The sequence below is a fragment of the Otolemur garnettii genome, unplaced genomic scaffold (assembly GCF_000181295.1).
Source record: "Otolemur garnettii isolate 467f Iridium unplaced genomic scaffold, OtoGar3 scaffold00097, whole genome shotgun sequence".
In the NCBI taxonomy this organism is placed as follows: Eukaryota; Metazoa; Chordata; class Mammalia; order Primates; family Galagidae; genus Otolemur; species Otolemur garnettii.
Window position 1 is genome coordinate 550,962 of NW_003852492.1, and position 10,944 is coordinate 561,905.

The 10,944-nt window shown below is 54.7% G+C and overlaps 1 protein-coding gene across 2 annotated transcripts in view; it reads left to right on the top strand.

Annotated features, from left to right (window-relative positions):
• ST3GAL4 (ST3 beta-galactoside alpha-2,3-sialyltransferase 4) overlaps window positions 1-9,758 on the top strand; it is a 49,918-nt gene extending 40,160 nt beyond the window's left edge. For both annotated transcript variants that reach the window (XM_012808958.1, XM_023516775.1), the window contains exons 2-11: window positions 1,619-1,694; window positions 1,967-2,051; window positions 2,408-2,488; window positions 2,670-2,767; window positions 2,949-3,009; window positions 3,371-3,466; window positions 3,563-3,752; window positions 4,756-4,899; window positions 8,658-8,801; window positions 9,083-9,758. In XM_012808958.1, the coding sequence (XP_012664412.1) occupies window positions 1,679-1,694; window positions 1,967-2,051; window positions 2,408-2,488; window positions 2,670-2,767; window positions 2,949-3,009; window positions 3,371-3,466; window positions 3,563-3,752; window positions 4,756-4,899; window positions 8,658-8,801; window positions 9,083-9,169 (1,002 nt within the window). In that variant the 5' untranslated portion in view covers window positions 1,619-1,678 and the 3' untranslated portion in view covers window positions 9,170-9,758. The remainder of the gene's footprint in view (window positions 1-1,618; window positions 1,695-1,966; window positions 2,052-2,407; window positions 2,489-2,669; window positions 2,768-2,948; window positions 3,010-3,370; window positions 3,467-3,562; window positions 3,753-4,755; window positions 4,900-8,657; window positions 8,802-9,082) is intronic.
• Window positions 9,759-10,944: the final 1,186 nt, after the last annotated feature.

Consider the following 10,944-nt stretch of genomic DNA (forward strand, 5'->3'; position numbering starts at 1 on the left):
TTTTTTTTTTGGTTGCAGCCGTCATTGTTGTTTGGCGGGTCCGGGCTGGGGAATCGAACCCGCCACCTTAGGTGTACGTGGCTGGCGCCTTAGCCGGTTGAGCTATAGGCGCCGAGCCTAGAGCAAGGACTTTAACTCAAGATGCCTGACTATAAACCCACAGCCTTCCCTTACTGGGTAGGGCCATTCTGTTCCCTCTGGGATGTGGGGGCAGGTTGTACTGGCCCTGCTGAGGTCTGACTCTGGCCCCAGCCTGGCCCTTCCCTCTGGACTCAGTAATCTCATTCTTTGCTGATTATGGGCTCAGAGTGGAGTCTGGGGATGCCCTGCTGGGGGACAGAGCACCAACTCACACTGGACAGCAGTCAGAACCAGTGATCCACAATTTGTAACACAGACCAGGCCTTTATGAAGACGCTGTCCCCTACCCCTGAGAAGTAGCTGAAGGCTTTTCATTGATTCCCAGAGAGAATAAACCTCAGGGCTTCCCCTACCTTTCCTGATCAAATAAGTGACCTGGGCCACTTCTGAACAAGCTTGTTGCAGACCCCACCTGGGTTAACCGAGGTGGTGCCCAGGGGCAGTCCCAGGTGATTCTCCTGGTCTGGGTCCTTAGGGAAATATGGTATGGGTGTGAGAAAGTGGCCCTGGGCATCTTCTGCCTTTTCCTGTGGCTATGGAGGCTGCAGACTCAGCAGGTGGCCCTGACCCCTGTGAACACAGCAGCCCACTCCTCTCATCTTGTGGTCTCTAGCCCTTCTAGCAACCCATGCCCCGTTTGGCAGCCTTCACTGAGTTACCCCTGGTGTGATGAGGCTCGACTATGTCTGCATTTGGTCAGGGTCTGGGAGGGTTGGGGGAGTGTCATGAGCCTGTTGCATAGTCCATCCCCCTCCATCTCTGGCCTGAGCGGGCCTGTCTTGGGGAATTGGAGGAGGTTGATAAGGAGAGGTGGGTGGTGGCCATACCAAGCAAGGTGCCTGGGAAGGGATGGAATCTGTAGACTTTGGGTAGAGGATGAATCAAGCCGTCATGCAGTTAGCTTAACTTTCACATCCTCAGTGGGTGGAGGTAGCCGACTACTCCCTGGAGATGGCCCTTCCTAGGTCAAGATGTAGAGAGGAGGCTCGGCGCCTATAGCTCAACCAGCTAAGGCGCCAGCCACGTACACCTAAGGTGGCGGGTTCGAATCCCCAGCCCGGACCCGCCAAACAACAATGACGGCTGCAACCAAAAAAATAGCCGGGCGCTGTGGCGGGCGCCTGTGGTCCCAGCTACTTGGGAGGCGGAGGCAGGAGACTCGCTTGAGCCCAGGAGTTGGAGGTTGCTGTGAGCTGTAATGCCATGGCACTCTACCCAGGGGGACAGCTTGAGGCTCTGTCTCAAAAAAAAAAAAAAGATGTAGAGAGGACATGAGACTAGAGCAGGTGGTCTGGCTCAGGACCTAGTCCTGACCCTCAAGGAGTTAGGAGGGCGTCCAGGGTGAAAAAGGACACTCTGGAGATGGCTAGCCCTGGGGGCAGAGGAGAGATGGGATGGATGGAGATGTGTCCTGCTCCAGCACCCTGGCAGGAGCGTTCATGGAGCTGACCAAACACCTGTGACTCTCATTTCCTAGGTGGCCCGAGGCAGCCAGGATGACAGCTCTCCCCAGGAACCCTGCTGCCTGCTGAGAAACATGACCAGCAAGTCCCGTGAGTGTTGTGTGAGCACCCTACCCCAAAGGACATACCCCTGGAGAGGAGCAGTCTTCAGCAGCATCCCAGGACCCCTGGGGGCTATGGAGGGGGAGCCATGGGCCCCTCTCTTCACCTTGAAGGACAGCGGATACACTCAGGTCCAAACCCTGAGCTGGGCCAGGAGTGGGCCAGGGAATGGTCTGCTGGAGAGTAGGGCAGGGGTGAGGGTGGGCAGGGCTATCCCAGCCTGTGTCTGCCTCCAGCTCCTCTGTGCATGTGCCCTGCAGGCTGGAAGCTCCTGGCCATGCTGGCTCTGGCCCTGGTCGTCATGGTGTTGTATTCCATCTCCCGAGAAGACAGCTACATTGAGCTGTGAGTCCACTTTCCATGTCTTTCCATTGGTTCTTCTCAGGGACAGGTGTAGGTGCAGGAGCTTGTGGGACAGCCAGGTTCCAGGAGCCGGGGCAGAACCTGTCCTGTTCAGCTGCTACTGCAGGTCCTTTCATGGGGAGGGAACCTGGGCCCTCACTGGGCGTGCAGGGGCAGGAGGAGCTGGATCCCAGTGATCTGGGTTCAAAGTGAAAGTTGGGCTGAGATGATTTCACACTGCAAGTGCCTCTCTGGCACCAGGGACCTCTGTGCGTGGAGAAGATTGAGGGTGCTGGAACATGGCCTCTGGGTTCCTGGTCTGACTGAGGCTCCTGACTCCTCTCCTCTTCTGTCTCCAGTTTTTATTTTCCCATCCCAGAGAAGAGGGAGCCATGCCTACAGGGCGAGGCAGAGAGAAGGTCCTCTAAGCTCTTCGGCAAGTGAGTCCAAAGGATGGGGGATGGGGCAGGACATGCAGAAGGGGTTCACAGGGTGGGGTAGACCTGGGTCAGGGGAAGCCAGGGAGGAAAGGGGAACCAGGCAGTGTTGGTCAGGGCCTGGCCCTGCTTCTGCATCAGTATTAATTCTTTTCTCATTCCCACCTTGTCTCACCTCCTGCAGCTACTCCCGAGATCAGCCCATCTTCCTGCAGCTTAAGGATTATTTCTGGGTCAAGACGCCATCTGCCTACGAGCTGCCTTATGGGACCAAAGGGAGTGGTATGTTCCCACTGGGCCCCTTGCTACTTTGCTTCCTATTCTTTGCCATCCACGGCTCCAGTGCCCAAGTTCTGAGCCAGAGGAGGAAGACAGCAGCCGGGCTCTGAGGACACGGGAGGGAGGGCAGGCAGCCTTCAGAACACCAGCTACTGTGTCAGCCCTCCATCGGTTCTTTTTGCAGAAGACCTGCTTCTCCGAGTGCTGGCCATCACCAGCTACGCTGTACCCGAGAGCATCCAGAGGTAAGGAGATGCTCCTCCCCTGGCAGTGTGAAGCAGTCATGCCCTAGCACCACCCCAACCAGCTCACGGCAGCCCAGCCTGGGCATCAGTGCAAGCAGGCAAGGGTATCACGACAGACAAAATTGGGCAGTAGCAAGGGCCCTTCAGGGGTGTGCCCATGTACCTTCCCTCCTCTCCACCCCTCTCCCCTGCTCTGCTCAGTGTCCTTTCTCTTCTAAGACTCAAGGCTGTAAAACTAGCATGACCATGGTGGGGACCTGGCCAGGGCCTAGCAAGTGATCCCAAGATGGGCTCTGGGAGGTCCAGTCAGTGAGGGTAAAGTGGGCAGGGGCTCGACTGTCTGATTGCTCCTCTGTGGCAGCCTCAAGTGCCGCCGCTGTGTGGTGGTGGGAAACGGGCACCGACTACGGAACAGCTCGCTGGGAGAGGCCATTGACAAGTACGACGTAGTTATCAGGTGCGTGCTCATGTCCTGCTTCTGCTGGGGGCTGGGGACCCTGAATCTGGCTATGACCAAGCCCGGGGGCTGTGCTGATGGGTATTCTTCCTGCAGACTAAACAACGCTCCGGTGGCTGGCTACGAGGGTGATGTGGGCTCCAAGACCACCATGCGTCTCTTCTACCCTGAATCTGCCCACTTTAACCCCAAAGTGGAAAACAACCCAGACACACTTCTTGTGCTGGTAGCTTTCAAGGCGATGGACTTCCACTGGATTGAGACCATCCTGAGTGATAAGAAACGGGTACGTGTGAGGACAGGTGGGGCCTGAGACCCAGGGATGGGCCCTCATGATACACGATGTCTGTCTTGCAGCCCTAAAGAGCCGGTGAGGGGACAGTGTTAAATGGGCTCCCAGCAGTCAGTGTCTTAGGCCTGCCACCGAGGGCAGTGCCCTGCATGGCTTTTGGTAGCCACCCCAGCAACTGGCATAAAAGCCCATGAGTCAGGTAGTACCAGCCAAAAGCACCCAACTGAGGGCCATGTGGGACAGGAAAGCTGCTGGAGTATGTGTCTGCTGTGAGAAACTTGGGAGTAGTCATCTCCAGGCCAGGGGCAAGTTAGAACAGTGAGGTCTGGCTCGGCACCTGTGGCTCAAGTGGCTAAAGCGCTAGCCACATACACCTAAGGTGGTGGGTTCGAATCCAGCCTGGGCCCACCAAAACAACAGTGACGGCTGCAACCAAAAATAGCCGAGTGTTGTGGAGGGCGCCTGTGCTCCCAGCTACTTGGGAGGCTGAGGCAGGAGACTTGCTTGAGCCCAGGAGTTGGAGGTTGCTGTGAGCTGTGATGCCACAGCACTCTATCCAGGGGGAGAGCTTGAGGCTCTGTCTCAAAAAAAAAAAAAAAAAAGAACAGTGAGGTCCAATCCACAGAACCCAGAAAGAGTATATGACGTCCAGTCGAATGCTGGACAGGTGGACATCTGATCTGGCATCTCTGTTGTGTTTAGGCAGCCTGAGACTCAAGCCCCTTCCACCTGTTTGGATATCCTTGGAAGAGGGCCCTGGTTGACCCTGTGCCTGGCTATCTTGTTACTGGGCCTCCTGGAGGGGGTGTCCCTCCCACTCCTTCCCAGACCTTTCCTCTGGTCTCCCTGCTCTGGTACACACCCCATCTTCTGCCTTCTCTTCTGTATTCCTGAAGGAGAATACAGTAGCCCACCTGCTGGCTGGAGAACACTGAGTTGGACTTGAGAAACAGGTCTTCACTCCCTCCCGTCTCTCTCTCTGACTCCATCCTTCCAGGTGCGAAAAGGTTTTTGGAAGCAGCCTCCCCTCATCTGGGAAGTCAATCCTAAACAGATTCGGATTCTCAATCCTTTCTTCATGGAGATTGCGGCTGACAAACTGCTGAGCTTGCCCATGCAGCAGCCACGCAAGATTAAGCAGGTGACAGTGGCTGGTGGGATGACCTGGGCAGGAAGTAGGAGGGACCAAGGACCCCAGGAGATGGGAGAATAACAACAGAGGCAACAGTTTGCATCTGACCTCCAGGAAAATACCTGAAAGCAAAGACAGGTTATTACCTTGCTATGGTCAGGTTCAGGCACGCTGGGGACAGCTTCAGAGTGGGGAGAGGTGAAAGGTTGGCATCAGGTTTGGGGGCTGGAGTTAGAGGATGGTTTTGGAGGGCACTGGTCAGAGTTTGTAAACTGGGGCAACTTGAGCCCCTGCAGGGTCACTGTAAAGTACTGATTCTGCGACCTTATGTTGGAGCATGCTGGTCTGAATGAGGAGTTGTCTTGCGGGTCATAGTTGGGTAGGGTGTGTCGGTTCTGGGGGTCAGAATGCAGCCTTGCATGTTATGGCTGCAGTGTCAGTGCCCTGTGGTGGCACTTTAACCCCTTTGTAGCTTCCCAAGTACTTGCACATCTGACTCAGAGGTGAGCCAGCAGATGTAGGCAGGGCCTCAGCTGTGCCACCTACCTTTCCACTGGACCGCCACTTGGTGCCTCAGTCATCTTGCCTGTGTAGTGGGGACAATGTCCATACTGACCTTTTAAAGCCATTGTAGGATTAAAAAAAATCATTATGTAAAATGTTCATTATGGAGGTCAGCACACAGTACCTGCTCAGGTCTTGAGCGAATGATGTTATGCTTTGCTGAGTATGTGCATGTGAACTGGGTGAGTGTCTGCTTTTGTGACAGCTCAGTGCCAAGCCCACATCTGTGTGCTTGGTGAGCAGGACACGCCCCTCGTCCTAAGGGGACTCAGTCTAGCAGAGTGAACACGAAGGCTGCACTGTGGAGTTCCATAGTGCCGCAGTGGGGCATTGTGCTGGGATTCAGAGGAAGGACAGGCCTCTGCTGAGGACTGTCTGGGAGGCCCCCAGGCCTGCAAGGATCCCACACTTATTGGGCAGAGAAAGGCCTCTGGTTGGCAGGGGCCAGCAGCGCCACTGAGCTGGTGGAATTGAGGGCCATGAACAGGAGTTTTATGCCAGAGACAGAGTGTGGACAAAGAGGAGTAGGGAAGGAGAGAAAAGAGGGTGAGGACCTGAACCTAGTTCAGGGTGGCAGGGAGGGGAAGGAGGGAGGGATATGACATCATACTCATGTCCTGCTGCTGCTCCCTCCTTAGGCAGCCAGGAGGCCTACAGTGGGGCCCACAAGTGAGCTCAAAGTCTTGGGGGCCAAAGCCCAGGGCAATGAGGTTAGATTCTCTGTGCTCATAGGCTGGACTCAGTTCCTCAACTAGATTGAGGTTTTTTTTTTGTTGTTTGTTTGTTTTTGAGACAGAGCCTCAAGCTATCTCCCTGGGTAGAGTGCCATGGCATCACAGCTCACAGCAACCTTCAACTCTTGGGCTCAAGTGAGTCTTCTGCCTCCACCTCCCAAGTAGGAACTACAGGCGCCCGCCACAGTGCCCGGCTGTTTTTTGGTAGCAGCCATCATTGTTGTTTGGCAGCCCGGGCTGGATTTGAACTTGCCAGCTCAGCTGTATGTGGCTGGCACCTTAGCCACTTGAGCTACAGGCACTAAGCTTTTTTTTTTTAATTTTGGATTAATATAGGGTACACATGATTAGGTTACACTGCTTATATTTGTTAGGAGAAGCCCAAGTTGTATTTGAGCCCTTTACCCAGGAGGTGTGCCATATACCCTGCTTTGCCCCTGTTAATTAGAGGCTCACTAAGCCCCTTCCCCTCCCCGCCTCCCCAACTGAGTTCTTCCCTGGAGGCTTGGGGGGAACCTTGCTTCCTTAACTCCAAGCATGGTTTTCTCATGCTTGTAGGGCTGAGGGCCCCATTCCCTTGCTGGCTTTCTGCTGGGAGTGACCACACTCACTTCCTGGGGCTGCCCACAGACCTTGCCACATGGCTCCTCCTTCTTCAAGCCACGGATGGCATGACACATCCTTCTTGTGTTTCCAGCCTCTGACTTCCTCTGTTTCTGATCTTGACACCCAATGACACCCAGATTTAAAGGTTCTGGAGATGCGGTGAAGCCCAGCAGGACAGTCTCCTCTCCTATGGTCACCCGTGCCATATAAAGTGACTCAAGGAAATATCATCTTCACAGGCTCTATCTAAAGTGACACAAGGAAATACATTCACAGACCCCCCACACATGTGAGGGAGACCTGCAAATGTCACTGGGTCCACTTACAGTTCTGAGTGCTACCACCCAGGTCACAGGTGAAACTGAGGGATTTCTGACCAAGTCTGAAATTCCAGTGCAGATAGTGGGGTGGTGATGGCTAATATACTGGATTAATAGAATACAGGAGGAGGAGCTGGATGAGTATGAGGAACCCGTCTAAGCAGAGCAGGCGAGAGGCCACAGAAATGTGGGTTAGCAACAGCCAACACAGGGGTGGTGACAGCAATAGGGTGAAGACAGAGGCTGGGCAGGGAGTAGAAGGTGAGTGGGTAGGGGCTAAGGTGACACTGGGAGAGGTGAGGCTGGGCAGGGAGTGGAGGGTCAGAGGGTAGGAGGTTGGGGGGACACTGGGAGAAGTGAGGCTGAGCATGGAGTGGAGGGTGAGAGGGTAGGGGGCTGGGGGGACACTGGAAGAAGAGGTGAGGTTCGGCAGGGAGTGGAGGGTGAGAGGGTAGGGGGCTAGGGGGACACTGGGAGAGAACAGAGGCAGAGGCCTGAGAAGGCCCAGAACTGATCCTAAATGGGCATGGGTTGCTGGAGCTGAGGTAGGCTGCCTGCCCCTGAGGATGGTTGAGGGATGGAGGAAGTAAGGGCCTCAGGGAAGCTCATCTGGTGGTAGGAAAGGATAGCTGTCCTGGTTCAAGAAGGGAAGGGCCCACCCCCAAAAGGGTCACACAGCTGGTGAATGTCACAGCCCCCAGATCTTCAGAGGGAGGTGTGGCTCTCCAAGGAGGAAGACAGAACCTTTTTCCTCCTTTGAGCAACTTGCTTAATATTTCTAAGGCTTGGTTTTCTCATCTGTAAGATGGGGCTGATGACAGTACCTCCCACCAAGTGTTTTGTGAGGACTGGATGAGATGATGCATTGTACTATGTAGGATGCTTAGCATAGTACCTGGCACCTGAGTGCTCAAAAAGTAATAGGTTTGACGGGTTGTCATCATTGTCATTCTGATGGTCTTCCTCATCCCTAGAGGCTCAAAACCTCCCCTGGATGTGTGATGCTTCCTGTCCTGTATAGTAGCCACAAGCCATATATGGTATTTATTGTACAATTTAAAATAGGCAACTATTATTTACATAGATAACTATATTAAATTGCACACGAACTTTGTGGCCACCCTGTATTTATTTTTTTTAATTTATTAACTCACATTAATTACTACGTTTCTTAGAGACAGGCTCTCTCCATGTGGCCCAGGTTGGAGTATAGTGGCCATTCCTAGGTGTGGGCACACAGTTCACTGCAGCCTCGCACCTTAGGGCTCATGTTTTCTCCCATGTCAGACTCCTGGTGTGCATCACCTTGCCTGCCACATGTGACTATTTAAAGTTTAATTAATTAAAATTCAACTAAATAAAACATTCAGCTCTTCAGTTGCACCAACCCTATCCACATTATCTGGCTCATGGCAGTCACACTGAACGGTGTGGGTGGAGGACGTTTCCATGATGGCAGAGTTCCAGTAATGAGTGCCTGCGGGCCTGGGAGAGGTGGGAGAAGCAGGGCTCTCTCTGATACACCCCACTCCTTGTCCCTCAGAAGCCTACCACAGGCCTGCTGGCCATCACGATGGCCCTCCACCTGTGTGACTTGGTACACATTGCTGGCTTTGGCTATCCAGATGCTTACAACAAGAAGCAGACCATTCACTACTACGAGCAGATCACGCTCAAGTCCATGGCGGTAAGCAGCCCTGCTGCGAGAGCTGGGTAGGATGGATGGGCCTGGGGATTGGACAGGCAGAGGGACAGTGGGTGAGGGAGTGTGGTGCTGAGGCCGGGAGGTGGCCCTGGAGGTGGTCATTCAGGAGTCCGAGCTGGAGCTGAGGCACCCTCTGTGTGTAGCCGCACAGGAGCCAGCTCAGGGAGGAGCCCCTCGAAGTGTGGGGTGTGGCAGGGGAGACTTCTCTGGGGACAGCAAGATCCCTCAAGGTCCCTCAGTCACTTCCTTGGCTGTTCCCACAGGGGTCAGGCCACAACGTCTCCCAGGAGGCCCTGGCTATTAAGCGGATGCTGGAGATGGGAGCCGTCAAGAACCTCACGTCCTTCTGACTTGGGCAAGAGCTGCAGTCCATTGGTTGTCCATGCTGCTGCCTGGGTGACCCCCACCCACGGCGTGGGGGTGCCCGATGCCAGCACGACCCACTTGGACTTAACCTCCTCTGTTTGGGGAGGGAGTCCCGGGACTGGCCAAGTTGGAGATGAAGCTGAGTTCTGGCGGCTCCTGTTGAGCCAGGTCTGGTCAGGTGGAGGCCCTGGGCTGCGGGAGCTGGCCAAGGCAGGGGCTTGCTGCTGCAGCGTCTCCTCTCTGCCAGCACTGAGAGATTATTTAACGGGCTATTTAACTATGGGCAGGAAGGTGCTGTGGGCTGGTCCCATGGCATCTAGCAAAGAGACCAGTATAGGGTTCTGCCCACTTTTTATAAAAACTTAGATGTGATGGACCCACCAAGGCCTACACACAGAGCTGGCCTCCCAGGAGGGCGGGGGCATCGAGAATCGGTGGGTGCCCTCCAAAGAGGGGCTGCTACCTCCCAGCAGGCATGGGAAGAGCACTGGTATGGGGGTTCCACCAAGAAGGGGACCTTGTTGAGAACAGAGGTTAAAAACCCACCATTAAACTATTTTTCCTAAAATGGAAGCAAGCAGGTGTGATGCCCTGCCTCCTTTCAGGTTGGGGAGGGAACAGGTGAGAGTGTGACAGCTCAGCCATTCAGGGAATAATCACTTCGAGTACAGGGCTTGGTGCCCAGTGGTGCTCACTGGCACTGCAGGTGAGCTGGTGATGCCTGCAGCAGGTCTGTGCACACACACCCAGTCTGCTCCTGCATCCCGGTTTACTTCCCAGAGGGAGAGAGGGACCAAGGATGTCAGGTGGAGCAGTGGGTCCTCTCCCATCTTCTTTCCTCTCTCTGTCACCATTCTTCTGTTACTGACATCTCATGCTGGAGGTGTGTGTTTTAAGGACAAGGGTGGAGTCAGACAGAGAAAGCCAAGTTTCCTTTCTTAGATTAAGGGGAACCAGAAATGGACTTTATGGAAGGTCCTGCGGGCAACCTGGACTGCCAAGATGGAGGTGGGGAGGGCTGGAGGGCAACACTGGGGGGTCTGGCTGGGTCTGTCAGTCAGTCACATGGCCAGGGGATGAAGCAGTTTCTTTCCCGGGTCTCTAGAATCCTAACAGCTCTGCCATTTGCCTGTCTCTCCCAGCTTTGTCCTCCATCTTCCCAGGCCCCTGCTTAGCTGCCAGTTGGGCTTCCTGCCACCCCACAGCTGTCCCTTTACATCTGGAGCCAGCAGAGAGAGTTGGAACGCCCTCATGGGGAATGGAACTTGCAGCTGTGTTCCTGGCTTTCTTGGAAAGAGTTGCAGCCTTGAGGTTTTGAGACAAGCCAGGCTGGGACAGGACAGATAAAGAGGGCAGCAATTTGGGAGGAACAGAAGATGACACAGTTCCTGGCAGGGTGTTGGAACAGCCTTAAGAACACCCAACCTCTTCCTACAGGATGGTCCTGAGGACCACCCTGGGAAAACAGAATGGCTTGCTTCCTCAGTGGCTGGGGGCTTTGCTCACTGCCCTCCCCTCTGGGGGGGGGGGTTGCTGAGAGCAAATAGGGCCCTAGCATTGCAGCTCCAAGCCCCCTCTCCTCCACAAGAGCAAGGTGTCTGCATGCTTTATTCTGGGTGGGTTCCTGTTGACCTCAGCAGGGGTGTGTGAGGTGGGGAAGGGGTCTCAGCTCTGCTTACCCCTGATGGTTCCAGTTACTCCTAGTGAGGGAATGCAAGGGAGTGTCCATTTCCCCGTCCAGGGCCATTGAGGGTAGCTG